We start from the raw sequence: 19646 nt of genomic DNA on the forward strand, positions 1-19646 counted from the left end.
TGTTCCCAGCCCCTGAAAAATAAACGTTGAAAAGGTGCAAGCCTAGTCATAAGTATCAAGCTGCATACAACATAAAATTGATTTATTAATCAGCTTTATACAAGTGTACATGGAGTATTGTGTTTCACTCTGTTTTGCTCATACGTGGAAAAACTACAGTATTCCATGAACATTTCTCATATAAATTACAAGGTAATCTAGACACATGCTTACTTTTTAAATTATTCAATATCAAAAGGCTTGTTGTAAAACATGTTGTTTTTTTTAAAGAAAATCCTTGTTTCTAACAGACAGAAAATCAACATATAAAGTAAGAATGTGAATGAGGCCCCCAGTCAGAGAGAGCAGGCCTGTGAGATGTTAATCAGTGAAGCTATTTTTCCTCTCATATTGAACAGCGAGTTCCTTTCCTTAGCCCTGACTTTTTAAATGGTGAGTAGGACCCAAACATCCTGACAGAGTAGTTGGTCTTATCAGGCAGGAAACACTGCACTCTGGGCACATCCTCCACAAGGAACACGACTCAACATTCCCAAAACATGCAGGAAAACTAGCCAGACACCAGAATTTGTCAGAGCACCAGAATTCCTTTTTTATCAAAAAAAAAAAAAAAAAAAAAAAAGTGTAAACCAGTTAACTGACAGGTTTTTCTCCTAAGATTACACAAGGCTGTAGCAGCTAGATTGGCCTAATGGTTTTGATTTGCTAAAACAAACAAACAAAAGAAAACAGGGTGAACCAGAGTGTTGGGCTGTTACCCTGTATTACAGTGTTGTCGGAGCTGAGGTTATCCAGATGGAGAGGGTAATAGAATCGACTAGAGAATGGCTGGGGCCCAATCAGTGTTTCTAATTCAGGTGCAAGACAATATGACTAAGCGCTCTGAAATCCTCGGTTTGAATGCCAGCTCAGCCATTGACTCACTGTGTGAGCTGGTGGACACCCAAAACCTGTTTTGTAAAGCTTTTCAGTCATATTGTGTGGGTAGTAACAGGAATCAATATAAATAAAAAAGAGTTGTTGCCTTTTGTTTGGGCTATACTGCTAGGTAAATGATTGGTATGCATAATTCATGTGATTCTGAAAATGTTAGGGAGTGCAGGGTTGGCAGTTAGTACCCAGACAGCCTTTACCTTGTTACACATGCACGGTTTATTTATTTCCATACAATGAAGACAATGAATTACAAAGAAATGTTTTATGCATTACAGTTGTAAAATACTGGGCTGATGTTAGCCTCAGATTCAAATATTCGCTTCAAATTCAACCGGTGAACTTTCCACTTTCTTCTTCCTTTAAATCTCCATGGCAACATGTATAGCTTGTTATTGTACTTTTTAGCCCTTCACATACCTACAGCTATAGCCAAAAGAATAAATAACAATAATTTTGTCTTGAAGGACCTTAGAAGAACAAAATGAAAACATCTTCTATTGAGCACATGTGTACCACTAATGATCTGCCTTCCAATTTCATAGTTGGGCTTGGGGAAAACATTAACAAAAAGTGACTAGCTATTATGACAGAGGGTGTGTCAATAGGGAGAAGTTCAGACTCAGGTTATTATGCTTCTGCCACAGCAGATGCAAATATACAGAGAACAAGTCAAAGAGATTAATACTCCTGTCTACAGCTATGGCCAAAGGTTTTGCATCACCCTGTAGAATTAACTAATTTTGCTTCATAAAGTCGAATGAAACCTGCTGAGTAATGTTACGTTAACATATTTAATTACAAACCGTTTTGTAGCTTTTCATATACATAATGAAAAACTGACACAAATTGTAAAATGTGACATTTTGAAATCTAACATGAATACTGTACTACTGTTACGGCTACTGGAAGACTTTTGTGATATGATTTTGTAGTTTATTTGATTACAAAGTGTTAAATAAAAGATCTAAATTATGTTCATACATTTTTTTTTTTTTTTAATTATGTCTTGATTCTAAAATTCTAGAGGAAATTCAAAACTTTTGGCCATAGCTGTACAGTACATAGGAGATAGGATTTACTCTTATAGGTATCCGTATTCATGTTTTTTTTTTTTTGTAATTGCTCTTATTTGAAATCATTCTCACCCATTTATCATACTTACTATGTGCTCTTACAGGACTTTATTCATATAAGCAAATATTTTTTTCTATAAGTTTATTGCTCTCAGTCAAACTCATTCTTTATTCTCAACTGTATTCTTCATCTTACTCGAATTTGATCTTATTTGCCACTGATTTCATTGTACTTTATAACTGCTCTTATTATTATTATTTCTTAGCAGACGCCCTTATCCAGGGCGACTTACAATTGTTACAAGATATCACATTATTTTTACACACAATTACCCATTTATACAGTTGGGTTTTTACCGGAGCAATCTAGTTAAAGTACCTTGCTCAAGGGTACAGCAGCAGTGTCTCGCAGCTGGGATTGAACCCATGACCCTCCGGTCAAGAGTCCAGAGCCCTAAAAACTACTCCACACTGCTGCCCCTGTAATGTGATATTCTGCAATGTGATACTCTGTACTGTAATATTATATTATAATGTGGTATTTTGTAACAACTGTAAATTGTCCTGGATAAGGGCATCTGCTAAGAAATATTATTATTATTAATAATAATAATAATAATAATAATAATAATAATAATAATAATAATAATAATAGCTAGCATTATGCACCAAAGAATGGGTTTGTAAATAAACTTAAAAAAATTAAAAACTGGACAGTTGTGTGTATAAAAGTTTATATTTTATTTAAATTAAATCCATTTCTCAAACCTAAATAACAATCTTTATTTAACTTTTTTTTTTTTTTTTTTTTTTAAAGAGTAAATATTTAGAAGCCCAGGAACAAAAGGCTATCAAAACAATAAAACATGTTTTCTTCATATTACACCAAAATGAATTCAGCATGGATATTTTCTTACATTCAGGAGGAGGATTTACAAAGAAAAAGAGGAGAAGTCATTCACGTAATACAGACATAAGCCCAAACTGCAAGGACAAGAACAACAACAACAACAGCAGCAGCAATAGCAACAAAAGTAAATTCAAGACAATCAAAATGCAATTGTTATGTAAACACATTAAAGAGGTTTAAAAGCTTCTATACAGGCAACAATGACAGTCAACACAAACCAGTTCCATAAACTTGTTTAGTACAGTGGAGATCTTATTACCAACACGAATATAAAATAAATGATTCATTTTATTGTATTTTGTCCGTGCAGCCCTGAGATGTCCATTCGCTACTGGAGGTGTCTTATACCACTCTCTTTCTCTGCCTGTGGCAGAAATACTGAGCTGTTTAGATGGATGGAAATGTTTATGTCTTCGTAGTGCTTGTATGGTTTATGAGATACCGTAGTTGTTGTAATATGCTGCTGTAGCATCAGCCAGCACAGAGATGAGACTGGTTTCTGAAGTACTGTTGGTACAAGCTGCTGGAGTGACCTGGATGTGTCCAGTGATGGTCATCCCATTGTTATCTGGTTGGCCTGTGGAGTTTAAATACTGGTCAAACTCATTCCTGTCCACCTCTCCTAATAGATCTGCTTGGCTGATCTGATCCAAGGTCTCCAGATTTTGGTGCTCTGGAGGTGGGGACAGTTGGCCGAGATGGCTTTGGATGTGGTGGTGCATGGAGTTATAAGGTGGGCTGTAGTAAGAGAGCGGAGGTGGGCAGCTGGAAGTAGAGGCCATCATGGTTGACCCTGCTTGAGACATGGGCATTTGACCCAGGTGGCCACCACACTGGATGGAGCTTTGGATGTATTCAGGAAGGTAGGCATGCCCATTCACATAGGGATGAGCTTCTTCAGGGCAAGAGGATGAGTAGAAGGTTGGGTCATGGTCTATGTGGTCCAACGGTGACATCTCAGGTGGGGTGGGCAGCCCATATGGGTAAGTATCGAAGCTGCCGTTAGAGCTTGGAGGCTCCCTAAAACTTCTGATGGTGGGGAGACCTGGACTGGAGGAGTAGCCATTTTCCTCCTCCTTGTCCATGCCTGGTCTACGGTTGTCTGGGATGGAGTTTTGATCTGGAGAAAGGTTGTTAAGCAGGAAACTGGGGTCGACTCGCTTGCAGATACGCTTGAGCTGCTTCTTCCTCCGTGGCCTGTACTTGTAGTTGGGGTAGTCCTGCATGTGCTGCACCCTCAGCCTTTCAGCTTCCTCCACGTATGGTCTCTTTTGGGAAGGGGTCAGGGCTTTCCAAGACTTGCCTAAAAGCAAAACAAAGAATATGATCAGCTCTCTGTCAGTAAATACAAAATGAAGTCTGATTTACCCTGATGTAAAACTGTAAAGAATATTGTTTAGGTGTTATTTATGTTTGTTATGCACCAACGTTTAAAATGCCCTCCCAAGAATTGAAATATACATTAAAAAATACATTAGCCATATTTATTTATTTTTTGCAGACAAACCTACACATATAAAACCAGACCAGTCAGGCAGGGCTTCAGATAAGATACTTGTATGGGATTACAAGTGTGACAAAATGTGTAAACAAACAAATGGTTTCACAGACCCTTTTTCTTGATATCCAGTGGACACTTTGCCAGGGTCACCTCTGAACTTACTGTGATGTGTGGACCAGGGAAAATGAAAAGGTAAAACTAAACTGTTAATCTTACATTTTTGTTTTGTAAACAGTTTGCATTAACCTTTTATGCTGGGAAAACGTGTGAAGTAAAAAAAAAAAAAATTATAATAAATAAATAAAAATAAAATTGTGCAAGGTCAGCAGTATTGTGTGTGGCTCACATACAGTTTCCCAAGGTTTGTATGTCTTTGCCATCACATATCTGTGTATCATTTAGTTATCACACAATGACTGTTGTTTTTAAATTTGTGCTTAAACAAAATCAAATTTCATTAAAGTTCATTACATTGTATCAATCAGTTACTGAAGGACAGGATTGCATGTCTGAATAAAAATATCAAGCTGTTACTAAAACTAAACTGAATCATCATTTGTATTGAGGGTAGTTGGCACTAAGAAGAGTAAGATCCTGATTTAGTTTCAATTAGCCCTAAAATGGGACAAGCTGTCTGCCTGTTAGATCCTGATTAACAGGCAGACTGGCAAAACTTCCACTGAAAGTATCCGATTCTTAAAACACATTTAACATTCATGTACTGTAAGTATCCATTTCCTTTTGTTAATTAATACACTTTACCCTTATTATCTAACAAAACTTCCATGACAGAAAAAAGCTTTCCGCAGCAGCAGCTAATGGAATGTCCCCAGGCTTCTTGCTAGAACTGCCCCAGCTGTCATAATTAAAGGGAGGCTTACACTATATCAACAGTTGTTTCTAAGGGTAGTTACCTAGCAACATTAATGAGAAAGAAGGCGGTTATCGCTCCCAAAAAACAAAACAAAAACAAGACTGCAACTTTACAGGTTTAGTAACACAGTGGTTCATTCCAACAATAACAAAAACAGTAACAATTAGCTTGGCAATAAGGTTTGAGTTCACTGCAATGCCAAACGATATGCACATCTTCTTAAGCCTAACTGCCTAAAACTTTTATACTGAGCAAGTCTTGGGTTTCAACTCGCCCTCAGTTATTTTGTGGTTCACCATACTTTCTGGTACTTCTGTATGTTTTTGCTTTACCATACTTCTCTGTATGTTACATTTATTTTTAACGATTTACCTATCTTTGCTATGCCTTTACCACTGCACATGGCAAATAACAATTACCAGTGTAGTGTTAGAAAGTGGTACATTGTCACAATGTGGTATGCATAACAACACTTGATCCGTGTAATGTCAGAAAGTGGTACGCTGTCACATTGAAAGTGGCACGCTGTCACATTGAAAGTGGCACGCTCTCACATTGAAAGTGGCACGCTGTCACATTGAAAGTGGCACGCTGTCACATTGAAAGTGGCACGCTCTCACATTGAAAGTGGCACGCTGTCACATTGAAAATGGTACGCTGTCACATGGAAAGTGGCACGCTCTCACATTGAAAGTGGCACGCTCTCACATTGAAAGTGGCACGCTGTCACATTGAAAGTGGCACGCTGTCACATTGAAAGTGGCACGCTCTCACATTGAAAGTGGCACGCTGTCACATTGAAAGTGGCACGCTGTCACATTGAAAGTGGCACGCTGTCACATTGAAAGTGGCACGCTGTCACATTGAACGTGGCACGCTCTCACATTGAAAGTGGCACGCTGTCACATTTTAGTAGAGGTGCAATCAGTTGTGATCTGATGGGTGTCAAAGGGGTGCATTTATTTTTAATTATACATAATTTTTTTGCAAACAAACTGGAAACAGACAATGAATTCCTCTAAAAAGAAAAAAAAAATAACGATGAACAATGCAAAATGATAGATCCACCACAAAGTTGCACAAGTAAAACAAATGTACAAGACCAATATATTGCATATGATAAATAATTGCATACTATTTTCTTAATGGTGGAAAAATATGATCAATTACATTGACAACGATGTAAAAGACTGGCAAACATGATAAATTGAATTTAAAAAGATATGAAAGATCGAAAACAGCACAACATACCAGATTTCAATGGGCACGTCCCTGCTTTCTTAGCGGAAGTTGTTTAGGCATTGTTTAGGCATGTGGGAGCAAACCACTTTTTACAGCTTACCTGAAAATAACACTACACAGGTACAACTTCAAATACAAGGCAGGGTCATTAGAGGGTTTCCTTGAGATTCGAGATTATATATATATATATATATATATATATATATATATATATATATATATATATATATATATATATATATATATATATATATATATTTTTTTTTTTTTTTTTTAAGCAATGCTTATGGTAATATTAAGGTTGCATCTCTTCAAAAAATAATTGTTAATTAAAAATATTTCTGTGTATGCACATGGAAAATTTGTGGCAGCACACTGACATCACTTTTCCTCGTTTTGATATTTCATCAACTGCTTCCTTTGTTGATCAGCCAAAGACAGGACCATTGGGCTGTTGAGAATAATGGAAACGCAACACGTAAACTTCATGGGCAGTTATCATTACTGCCAAGTAAAAGTCTATGGGTGTTGTATATAAAAACACATTCCTAATGGTCTAGAGAAAACGGCTGTGTTTACAAACTCTCCATCCGTTTACTATCATTGCTTCTCAGCTGTGTAATGGTGGCCAAAGTTATATTGTTTTTAGGATTATTATCAGAAACAAGCGCTCATAACCAGACGTTTTTTTAGAAAATGTTTAGTTTGGATTTCCAAACTCTTCAACCCCAGATTAACAATAGATGCTCTGCTTACACCCTGTTTCTTAGGCGCACATACAGTATCTATTAATATGCAATACATGCACACCTAGAATGCTAAAGGCAACAAACGGCATTTTCGCATGGAAATAAATTGGTTATAATTATGATTTTTCAACAAAAACTTCGTTATAAAGGAAAGTTTACACGCACTCTACAAGGTCAGATGAAATTGAGGTCAGATAGACAGCATCTCATATTTTATTCACGTAGTTCTGCACGTGTGCGAATTACCGGCTTTTAAATAGCATTGGAAATCCAATCATATAAAGTATAAGAATTACGGTAAGGCTATTTAGGTTCATCTAGTTTCGGATCAGGCAAGTTCCCTGACCTGTAGCGGGTGTTTTTTTTTTCTTATTTTTATTTATGTATGTATTTATTTGATGTTAGTTCCACCCTTGTTAAGTAATTTTGATAATTATGGCCTATAACTTTATGAGCTTAAAGGTTTGAAATGTTTATTTCTCCATTACTTACTGTTTAGTGCGGTTGCATAATCTTTGTAACAGCAACCCACAATGTACTGTATTAAATCCGTTTTCTTAATCCGGGTGGTTTGGTGGCATGTGTAAAACAAGGAGATGGAATAGGCCTACATAAAGAGCCCAGCAAATCAGAATTCATGTAGTTATTGTTCCGGTAAACTTTTACACAAATTGTATAATATCCTGAGGTTTAACACTACCATCACAGATGCAATAGATGTGTTGGGAGAAACTAGTGAGTATTAAGATTGCTTCTTTATTATTATTATTATTATTATTATTATTATTATTATTATTATTATTATTATTATTATTGATAATAATAAGATTCGAATCACCTGTCGCTTCTACAAACGTGTCAAGTATTTAATAACCATTTCTTATTTTTTATTCAATTTAAAATGTATCCTATATTAAACTGATAAAATTAAAAAATAAAATACATTAGTTCTGCAAGTCAGGAGAGGTATAGGTATCGACCATACTAATACTCACTTAAAAAAACGATATATAAATATACACTTTTCATTACCACATGAATCAATACATGTATTTAGTTGAAAAAAAAATCAAATTGTGTCCTTTATTCAGTTTATGTAATTTTTTACAAAACCTATACATTCACAATTGTCAAATAGGATTTATGCGTATATATGTTTTAAGGAGTCACACATGAAATTGATTGTTTTACCACTTATTATTATTGCAATCTGTGTGTAATTTAAACCATTTTGTAGGTTAAACCGATAGGTATACAACTGGCATTTTTAAAACGCCACAGTTTCACTTGATATTTTCTTTCGTGAAAAATAATATACCAAAATGAGGAATATGTAGCTAGACCAAAAATAAATCACACTTCTTATCAATAATAATAATAATAATAATAATAATAATAATAATAATAATAATAATAATAATAATTCGACAAATAAGCATTCCTGTGTTTGGCTATCAGCTTGTGGGTGTCCATCAACAGCCATTCATTTCGCAAAGCCACAATAAAAACGAACAAATCCTATTTTTTTTGCAGGTCTAGCAAAACTGATCAGCAGGTGCTGTAAAAAGTTAGTTTTGCGCTGCCTTTAACAGTTTAACGATGCGACTAAGTCAGCCCGTGTAGCGTGTAAAACGCAGGTTATGTTCTTAAGATTATGTTTTTAAACGCATAGGGCTTGTCCCCACACAGCTCATTCACAGAGAAGTGGTCAACAATTACACTCGACAGTCCTGTCAAAACAGCTTGTTCCTTACTTCGGTGGACAGTCTCCTATCAAAATGAACACCACTACACAAAATTAGCATGTGGTAAGATAGGCCAACGTCAAACAGATCACTTTTTGTAGAGCACAGATTTACTCATTAAGTTTCTACATTTGTTCCGATACTTGTTTTAACCCCTTCTTTGGTAATCTTTAAAATAGGCTACTGTGACACATCTAAATAATTGATTTAATCTATTTTCTCTACTTATTTACATCATTGATTTCAACTATCAACTATACTTAGGATGATGCAGTTCGGGAAGGTGCAATAGTTCTCAAAACTATTATCTTTGTAACTTATTTTAAACCATCCAATGCTAGCTACCAAACTACCAACATTCAAACAGTGCATTTTTAAAATAAGATTCTTGGCAATTTAGTGCTTACACAAGCGTAACTGATTACAAAATTGGAATAAAAGTAGTCTTTCCTTGTATTTTAAAATATGCCTTATTTAAGTCCCTTTCGTAAAACGCCATGTCCGACAAAGATTGCAGTATTATATACGTGATAACCTTACCCAACATTTTGCTGAGTTCAGCATTATGAAGATCTGGATTCTGGACTGCCAGTCTTTTCCTTTCATCTTTAGCCCAAACCATGAAGGCGTTCATGGGTCTCCTGATGCGGGGCTCTGAACCCTTGTCCCCCGGGGATCTTTGAGAGAGGAGTCCATCTGAGAGGTCCCCTTCCCCGGGAGAGCGTTCGAAACTCTCCGGCCACGACGAGTATGCACTAATCAGAGCAGCCATCTGTGCGCGCCCCGCTGTGAAGTAAAGTTTTGATTTTTACTTTATTCGATTTTATTTATGTGTTTTACTTTTGGTTTTCACTGGTTACTTTTTAATGCTGAAAAACGTGTTAATTTTAAATTCCTTCTTTTTTTGAAAATATTGTGTTATCTTCTTTCTTGCCTCTTACTTTCTCAGACAATTCTGTATTCGACTCTCTTATGCTCAGTGTTTTGCAGGTGATATTAAGATGTTTCTTCAGCAGACTCTAGAATTGTGTGCAGTTGTGCGCTCCTTAAAGACTGTTTCACGCCTTCCTCTGGTTTTGAGAAGTCTCTCTCTATTTATGGTGCATTTTTTTCAGTAACCCCTCAGGGCTTACAGCTCCTCCTACAGTTTGCAATTCAACCTGAGCCAAGAAAAAATAAACATAAGCCCCCTGAACGAACCTGTTATTAGTCAAGAAATTAATTTGCGTTTTTAAACCTATATTAGAAAGAAAACGACACGGTACTTTTCCTTAATTGTAAAAGTTTATAGTCTATTTTTTTTTATTCGTTGTATATAAATATATGTATTTCACGCCGGTATAATCGTTCATTTATAAAACAATATCAAGAAAAAGACTTTGCGTTGTAGGCTACAAATACTGCACTACTCATCTGCCACTTATAATTTCATGTCAGTAATATATTAACAATTAATTATATGAACTACAAAATGTATTTTAGATGTATCGAATAGAGTGTCTTTATTAGAACATATATTAAATGGCTATTGTGATTTACATTTTTTATTTTATATATATATATATATATATATATATATATATATATATATATATATATATATATATATATATATATATATAAACATACACACACACAATTACTTGATATGTTTTTGGATATATTTAACATATATAAAAGTAGCCCAGGACACACACACACACTCACATTTGTAAATTAATGTGTGTAGACCAGCTATTAATCTAAATATAGACCAAATATAGTAGTTTTTTGGTAGTATTTTTGGTAGCAAGTATTTTTCCGCATCCGCAGTGTGGTGGAGTAGCCTAACTATTTTTGTATAACAGGCAAAACGATATATTCCTACTAAATAAGAAAATGATGGTGAATATCTATTATCACTATTAGTAAAATAGCTGTAATAGTAATGCGTTCTAGACTATTGACTAGTATATTCATTATTATACAATTAACTTTTCAACTTTATTGATGGCTAACAGGTTTCTCTCTTTTCTCACTAACGTCTCTAATGTACAACCTAATTTGCCTTTTATGATCTCCTATCAGTTAGCGCATACAATAAATAACGTACACTAGTACAGAAATATGTTTATACCTGTAATAACACATCTTAATCACAGACAATTAAATTCCACTTTACTGAAATATATCCCCCTCAGTCACTGCGTACATAATGCGTTACATTTTCTATCTATCTGTCAATCTATAGATAGATAGATAGATAGACAGATTGTTTTTTTCAAAGTTTTGGCAGGGCAGCTTCTCGAACTCCATAGACGTCACAACTGTTTTAAAATTTCTAAAAATTAAAATTAAAAAAAAAAAAAATCTAATGGAACATTGTGTGAGCATGAATCAAAAGAAAATCAAAATGTCATATTTGAGATTCTCAGGCGCGTGGGCACGCTCATTGCTTTATCTTTTAAACCAACAATGCTGATAAACTGCAGTCACTTAACCAAAACCACAATAAAAGGCAATGCTATATAAAACAACCTCGCATGGTTACTGAATGATGCGCAACTTTCATTACAAACAATGGAAAAAATGCAAGATCACTTAAAATTGTTGAATTGCGATTTTTGATTTGCAAGGATTGACACTACATTATTTTTTGAATTAGTTAATTAAACATAGCCTACCAGTTGTTGTTGTTGTTGTTGTTGTTGGTGTTCCTTTTAAAAGTAAAATCCAGTTACATAAATACCATTTCATGTCTAAAAGCAAATGGTGTTAATTAGTATTTTAAAGTATACATTTGTTAAAATTGTAGAACCGAATATTCTTGTTAATCAGTCTCAGTGGACTTGGCTTGCCAAAATCAATCAGTATATTCTTAAGGTGTATTTTTAAGGACGCTATTTCTCAATTTGTTTTAAGTGGTAAACACCACAACCTCGTCGTTCATTTTAGTACTATTTCAAGTTTTCAAAACAACAGATAATGCCTCATAAATCAAATACTTAGAAATACATATGGTCTACTGATGCCCTGGCATTCCCAACCTAGTTTATACAGTGGTACAGAGCAGGTGTTGACAACAGAGTACAAACAACTCTCTTTCAATGTTACCATTAACAAACCACCTTCATGCTAAATAACAAAGCCAGTTTGGGGATGGGCTAAACCAGGAGGGGAGCTTTCATTGCTTAAACAAATCATAACTGGAGCAAAAAGGTATGGCCGTGCAACAGGTCTAAAAGGGTTCAATCTTCAATGTAAATTACTGTCCACTTAACATACCCCCAGCCAAGGATGACAAATAATATATAATTACAGGTTTTAGTATCTTAAACTAGATCATCGTCCAAGACCAAGGCATGTGCAGCAGAGTCGTACCTTCTAACAAAGGACCCTGTGCAGTCCCTCACATTGCAGGACTGATTCTGAAGACATTCAGGCATCTTATATCAGTAACTCAGCGAGGGATCTTGCTTCTACACAGTTTGCTCCTTTGTGTGGCCGAGACACAAGGTCAAGCAACAAGTCACACACTGTTCAGAGTGGATCTGCTGACACTTAGTGTACCACAGCCTCCAACATTTGAGTGTCTGTTGATAATATTTTACATAGAGGCCCTATTCTTATGTACAAGACATTACAACAACAACAAAAAAAAAAAACGCTTCCAAGAATTCTGCAAGAACACAAGACAATGCAACCTGATAATTTCCTGCTCTTCTTATTTTGGAGTATTGTCAGCCATTTTAATGATTTATATCTTAGAAACAGGAAGTACTGTCTCCTGTCTCAGGTTGTCAAAGGGGGCGAATTAAATATTTATTTAGACTTCCTGGTTACATTTTTTAATTTATTTATTTATTAATTATTTTTTTTGCTGTTTATGTAAAAAACAATATCCATGTCTCAAGGAAAATGGGGTCAAGCATATTATGTCAGTAGTCTGAAAAAGTGAAATTCAGTTGGCTAAAAAAACCAGCCAATAATCTTGGCTGAGAAGCACTCATTGAACCAGTTACCACCTGTTCTAATTGCACACAAACAAATGGTAAAATAATATAGCCATTAAACACAGCACTATACCATTTTAGTCACCAAAGTTTGTTAACTTAGTAATAGCCAAGGCTTAAAAAAAGTCTTACCTCTTATTCACATTAGCAACATTATTATTATTATTATTATTATTATTATTATTTATTTATTTCTTAGCAGACGCCCTTATCCAGGACGACTTACAGTATAAATTATATATCATTGTATATACAGTATAAATTTATATATCATTATATATATATATATATATATATATATATATATATATATATATATATATACAGTGCCTTGCGAAAGTATTCGGCCCCCTTGAACTTTGCGACCTTTTGCCACATTTCAGGCTTCAAACATAAAGATATGAAACTGTAATTTTTTGTGAAGAATCAACAACAAGTGGGACACAATCATGAAGTGGAACGAAATTTATTGGATATTTCAAACTTTTTTAACAAATAAAAAACTGAAAAATTGGGCGTGCAAAATTATTCAGCCCCCTTAAGTTAATACTTTGTAGCGCCACCTTTTGCTGCGATTACAGCTGTAAGTCGCTTGGGGTATGTCTCTATCAGTTTTGCACATCGAGAGACTGAAATTTTTGCCCATTCCTCCTTGCAAAACAGCTCGAGCTCAGTGAGGTTGGATGGAGAGCATTTGTGAACAGCAGTTTTCAGTTCTTTCCACAGATTCTCGATTGGATTCAGGTCTGGACTTTGACTTGGCCATTCTAACACCTGGATATGTTTATTTGTGAACCATTCCATTGTAGATTTTGCTTTATGTTTTGGATCATTGTCTTGTTGGAAGACAAATCTCCGTCCCAGTCTCAGGTCTTTTGCAGACTCCATCAGGTTTTCTTCCAGAATGGTCCTGTATTTGGCTCCATCCATCTTCCCATCAATTTTAACCATCTTCCCTGTCCCTGCTGAAGAAAAGCAGGCCCAAACCATGATGCTGCCACCACCATGTTTGACAGTGGGGATGGTGTGTTCAGGGTGATGAGCTGTGTTGCTTTTACGCCAAACATAACGTTTTGCATTGTTGCCAAAAAGTTCGATTTTGGTTTCATCTGACCAGAGCACCTTCTTCCACATGTTTGGTGTGTCTCCCAGGTGGCTTGTGGCAAACTGTAAACGACACTTTTTATGGATATCTTTAAGAAATGGCTTTCTTCTTGCCACTCTTCCATAAAGGCCAGATTTGTGCAGTATACGACTGATTGTTGTCCTATGGACAGAGTCTCCCACCTCAGCTGTAGATCTCTGCAGTTCATCCAGAGTGATCATGGGCCTCTTGGCTGCATCTCTGATCAGTCTTCTCCTTGTATGAGCTGAAAGTTTAGAGGGACGGCCAGGTCTTGGTAGATTTGCAGTGGTCTGATACTCCTTCCATTTCAATATTATCGCTTGCAAAGTGCTCCTTGGGATGTTTAAAGCTTGGGAAATCTTTTTGTATCCAAATCCGGCTTTAAACTTCTCCACAACAGTATCTCGGACCTGCCTGGTGTGTTCCTTGTTCTTCATGATGCTCTCTGCGCTTTAAACGGACCTCTGAGACGATCACATTGCAGGTGCATTTATACGGAGACTTGATTACACACAGGTGGATTCTATTTATCATCATTAGTCATTTAGGTCAACATTGGATCATTCAGAGATCCTCACTGAACTTCTGGAGAGAGTTTGCTGCACTGAAAGTAAAGGGGCTGAATAATTTTGCACGCCCAATTTTTCAGTTTTTTATTTGTTAAAAAAGTTTGAAATATCCAATAAATTTCGTTCCACTTCATGATTGTGTCCCACTTGTTGTTGATTCTTCACAAAAAATTACAGTTTCATATCTTTATGTTTGAAGCCTGAAATGTGGCAAAAGGTCGCAAAGTTCAAGGGGGCCGAATACTTTCGCAAGGCACTGTATATATACACACATACACACACACATATATATATATATATATATATATATATATATATATATAGACATTATAAATGTATATATTGTAATACCACAACACTGGTTCATAACCAACGTCAATTGTGGCGAGTAACCTTAATAATGTACAGAACAGCATAGGATTACTGTTCTTGCAACACAATGCTGTATCACATTTCTTCTGGTTGCATGTTGTAGTACTAAATCGATTTCATCGCATGGTTCTTAAACAAGGTCAAGCAAGGTAAGTTGTCTTTATCAACAACGGTTATCTTATTAAGCATGTATTACCAAATATATTTAAAATGAGGTCTACATAACAATTGACAAGCCAAGCAGTAATGTATATCGTGCACCTGTGGATAATGAGATAATCTGGATCACTTCAGATTTATTCCTATGCTATCGATTCCGAAAGACATTGTCTTGTTATATAATTGTCTAAAACACAATCACACTACTGAAATATCCTAAGATCATACATTTTACTACAGTGTAAAGAGGCGGTTGATCCACCCCCAGACATTCTTTAATCAATCTCCCCAGGTCTTAGTTATGTGTGTCAGCCTGCCCTGCAAGGCTGCTAATGTCTCAGATACCTTTCCCACCTACACGCCTCTCCTCCCGCTCTCTCCTCTCCTCCCGGTAGCCTGCAGTGATTACATAACAGAGAAACCCAGCCAGCACTGTGGCATTAGCTTTCAATGGTTTGGTTCCCCTGCTAAATTAGAGTTTATACAAAAGTTGGTTCAGATGAGTTGGATTGTTTAGAAACTGCGCAATCATGAGTAGTTGGGCTCCAGGCTTTAGTCACGGCATATGGAGACCTTTGCATTTTCTTCATGTGACCCAGTAAATGAGGAGCCAAACTTGCAATTCCAGTTTCGAGACTAGGGATAAAGTTGTTGCCGTCTCCTTACTTGAAATATAAGATAGACTCTGTTACTCTATACTACTACTGTACAACACTGCACACTGGAAGGTGATTAGATTCTAGTTTATAAAAAGCTATAGTGGAAGGTCTCATGTGGTAGGAGTTGACTCTCCTTAAAACAGTCAAGTGCATTGCAGACATGCCGTCCTTTGCAAATGTACTGCAGTTTAAACACCCAGCCTTCTGTAGTATGGATTTCTGGCAGATCTGGAAGGCTCCCTGCTAAGATACAGTAGCTTTCAAAAGGATACAACAATGAGAAGTAGGACCCTATTGACAAAGTTTCATGGAGTTTTGTTTTATTTTTTAAATTCAATTAGAATTCATAAACATGAACTGGAAAAAAATAAACCACCCAATAACCCATGAATTAAAGCTTTTGGAATAGGGCCATTCATTTCTACGGGGGAAGTGGTGGCTACTGTAGCCAAAAAAAAACTGATCGACTTTACATTTAGATAAGGATGTTTGCCAAGATATGGAGCTGAAGATGAGGGAAAGTGTAACAAATGTGCTTACCAGAAGAACACAACAAACAGTTAAGCTGGATTTTGCATCTGAATTCACAGAAAGATGCAACACAAATTACAATCTCATACTCGTTGAGCCTGTTGCTTAACATATTAGCGGTGGGATTACTCTGCAACTGGTGCCAAAAATGTAGTTAGCATAATGCTGTTAAACAAAACAAAAATGTGCACACCAAGCAAACTATCTTCTGATTGACTTCAGCAGCCACCACACTAAAACAAGATCTTTCCAAAATAAATTAATGATCTCAAAACCCAAACTCCATGTACCTCAAGAAATAGAACACATTATTACATCTATATAAATAAAAATGAAACCCACGTCAAGCAAAAATGTTATTGACAGTTCTTTGCTACCATGCAGTGTACAAGCAAGGTGCTCGCTAAATTAAATGCATACAATATATGAAAACAGTGCTGCTGGTGACTTTTCTATACCATTTTGCTATCTGGATAGGTCGATAGCTCATTTTGTTTACTTCAAAAAAGACAGGGCAGCAGGTGGTTATTTACAACAGCCATATAATTCATGATATAAAACTACATATTCAAGAGTGTGTATTCTAGTCAAGTGCATATTATTGTACTTTATAGAATACACACACACACACATATATATATATATATATATATATATATATATATATATATATATATATATATATATATATATATATATATATATATATATATATATAAATGTACCATTCAAAAAAAAGGAAGGTACATAAAACTAGAAATAAATAGTAAGATGTAGGCTGCAATGATGGAACAGTGCCATGTTGAAGCACCACATGTACTAGTTTACATCAAGATGCTATATTTATATGATTGATTTTCTAGATTAATGAAACTGTAAATCTTGCAGCTGGACCTGTAAACAATCTATGGGTAAAAATAAACACTGTAAATAAGAGAGCCATCAAGTGGTTTCAATGCATTTATTGTTTTGATAGGAAATGAACTTAGGTTTTCAAGTGATAATACAAATAGAGGCCCAATACATTTCAGCATGAAGTTTCTGTACATAATTCAGAATGTAAATTGTGCAAATCTCTGCTCAAATCTTTTACCAAATCAGTTTTTATAGCCTATATGGATACCATCATTCAAAAAACTTCATATTCTACAAAATACTGAATATTAACTGTCTGACATATTCCAATAGATCAATTAAAACAACACCGTTCAATTTTATGGTGAAAGACTATTTCAGTGTTTCACATTGTGTTCATGTCTGCTGTTGATAATGTTACACATTTCATACACACCTAAAAATTATTTCACATTCAATTAAATACACTGAATTAATTATTTTTTTAAAAAGTCAGTTGAACTCTCACTATTGATGACATTTCATTCCTGAACCTGTTAAAGTAAGAATGACATTTTTTGTTTAAATATTTTGCTCAGCAAGACAGTACTTAAGTGTCTTTCACACAACATGCAATGCGGGGGTTACACTAGGGACTGGATCCTATTCTTTACGATTTTTAGGGAATTGACCAATCCGAGAACAGCCTGGTGTCCACCAGGGTGAAGCAGTATCCAAAATGGAGGAATAAATAATACTTGCCATTGAAAAATACCCAGAGCTTTACGACAAAGATCATCACAATGATAAAGACATGGAGATAAAAGATAATATATGGGCGTCCATTTCGAAAGAACTGGTAAGTCTGTTATGTATGATTTATTGCCATATCATTTGAACTGCTGTCAGAGAGGACACATCATGTTGACGAAAATGTACCAGGTCAATCACAGATTTGTCAATAGCAATTTTTTATAGATCTGTCAGTTTTACAATCTGTCACATCATGTCTGTGTCGCTTCAGGTGTCTATGGTCATGTCGCTGCAAAAGTATCTTGTCTGGTGTGTAGCGGCCTTAATTGGTGAAACAAATGTATTTGTAGATTCACCTTTTCCACAGTTACAGCTTCATCTTTAGTTGTAATCTGGGTTAACACTCAATACAAATCAGAGAGACCCAGAACAAAAAGGGTAAAACATGTTATCCCAGTGACAAATTCTACCCTTCTGATTCATTTAAGAAAATCTTAATCTGAATGTGCTCTCTTCTTTTTCTTCTCTTTTTTGGATTTCTTTTTTTTGGCTGGTGGTACGGGATTGTCTCCTTCGTCCTCTGCTATCACCGCTTCTTCCTCCCTCTTTTTCTTATTTTTTTTCTTCTCTTTCCTATCATGCATCACGAGATCCTCCATGTCATATTCTTTCTCTTCCTGTCCATTTACCTCTTCTGCAGGGATCTCTCTGCGTTTTGATTTCTTTTTCTTTTTGGCTGCGTGGCTGTCATCGTCTGCACTGTTCCCATCCTGCTCCACACCATTTTCTGTCATCGCTATGTCATCACAGTCCTGCTGCTCCAATTCAGAGTATTCTCTTTTACTACCTTTCTTTTTCTTGGATTTAACTTTTATCACTTCAGAAGTCTCTGGCAGACCAGCTGAGGAGCTGCTGCTGGCCGATTCTGGCTGTGTTTCACTCTGGTTCTGTTTCCGCTGTGCCAGTCTCTGGGCAAAGTACTCCTGCATGGTCAGTGTGCTGGTCACAGTGTTTGTGTTCTCTGAATCCAAGTCTGCGGTAATGTTGGGTTTTCGTTCTTTCACCTCCCCCTCTACTTCTCCCTGGGAATCTGCACTGCTGCTGTCCTGAAATAGAAATAAAAGTATTAGTATTAAAAAAAAAAAAAAACACCACACACAGATCTAAAAACAACATCTAAACTGATCTGCTTTCCTGTTTTAGGAATCGCCACAACAAATATCAGTATTTTTTTGTCAATATCCATCATTTGAGTTTTCATGCACAAAGTACATTGAATACCCTGGAATTCAGTAGGTTGACTTGCATATGATAGGATATGTCTGCTTTGCATAACACCTAGGAGAGGTTTATTTGAAAAACAAGTAAAATAACTAGTAGCACAGAGAGAAATTAGTAGCATGGAGCACTTAATGTTCCCAAAATCAAAACAGGAGTGGAAAGGAAAGCCTTTTCATATCAAGCAGGAACATCCTCCCTCAATAAATCTAGCTGTCCACAGGTCTCATAGGTTGTTTGCTTGTTCTTTATACTTTCATTCAGGATGTGCAGAAATTTTCAAGAAAATGAAATAGTAGTGTACATGTTTTCAGCTAGGCACTGGAGTAAAGTTAAGCTACAG

At 35.8% G+C, this 19646-nt stretch overlaps 2 protein-coding genes across 3 annotated transcripts in view; both read right to left on the reverse strand.

Moving 5' to 3' along the window:
- Nucleotides 1–1128: 1128 nt before the first annotated feature.
- Nucleotides 1129–12011, reverse strand: LOC117410547 (transcription factor Sox-7). Of its 2 annotated transcripts, none has more exons than XM_059025689.1 (2): nucleotides 11694–12011; nucleotides 1129–4222 (listed from the first exon to the last, which is right to left on the reverse strand). In XM_059025689.1, exons 1-2 carry the CDS (start codon nucleotides 11764–11766, stop codon nucleotides 3351–3353), a joined length of 945 nt encoding a protein of 314 aa, XP_058881672.1. In that variant the 5' UTR covers nucleotides 11767–12011; the 3' UTR covers nucleotides 1129–3350. The 2 variants fall into 2 exon arrangements, with proteins under 2 accessions (XP_058881672.1, XP_034777443.2); XM_034921552.2 differs by lacking the exon at nucleotides 11694–12011 and adding an exon at nucleotides 9571–10108.
- Nucleotides 12012–17385: 5374 nt separating this feature from the next.
- pinx1 (PIN2 (TERF1) interacting telomerase inhibitor 1) overlaps nucleotides 17386–19646 on the reverse strand; it is a 57989-nt gene continuing 55728 nt past the window's right edge. Inside the window, exon 8 of the mRNA XM_034017403.3 lies at nucleotides 17386–19131. Coding sequence (XP_033873294.1) covers nucleotides 18520–19131 — 612 coding nt within the window. The 3' untranslated portion in view covers nucleotides 17386–18519. The remainder of the gene's footprint in view (nucleotides 19132–19646) is intronic.

The sequence above is a fragment of the Acipenser ruthenus genome, chromosome 6, assembly GCF_902713425.1.
Source record: "Acipenser ruthenus chromosome 6, fAciRut3.2 maternal haplotype, whole genome shotgun sequence".
In the NCBI taxonomy this organism is placed as follows: Eukaryota; Metazoa; Chordata; class Actinopteri; order Acipenseriformes; family Acipenseridae; genus Acipenser; species Acipenser ruthenus.

What these genes read in the sequence shown, in the direction of transcription:
- LOC117410547 (XM_034921552.2), bottom strand. Translation starts at nt 9,802, where the DNA reads ATGGCTGCTCTGATTAGTGCATACTCGTCGTGGCCGGAGAGTTTCGAA. An exon ending in TGAACTCAGCAAAATGTTGG is followed by an intron (nt 4,223 to 9,570) that starts GTAAGGTTATCA and finishes TTTTGCTTTTAG; the next exon opens with GCAAGTCTTGGAAAGCCCTG.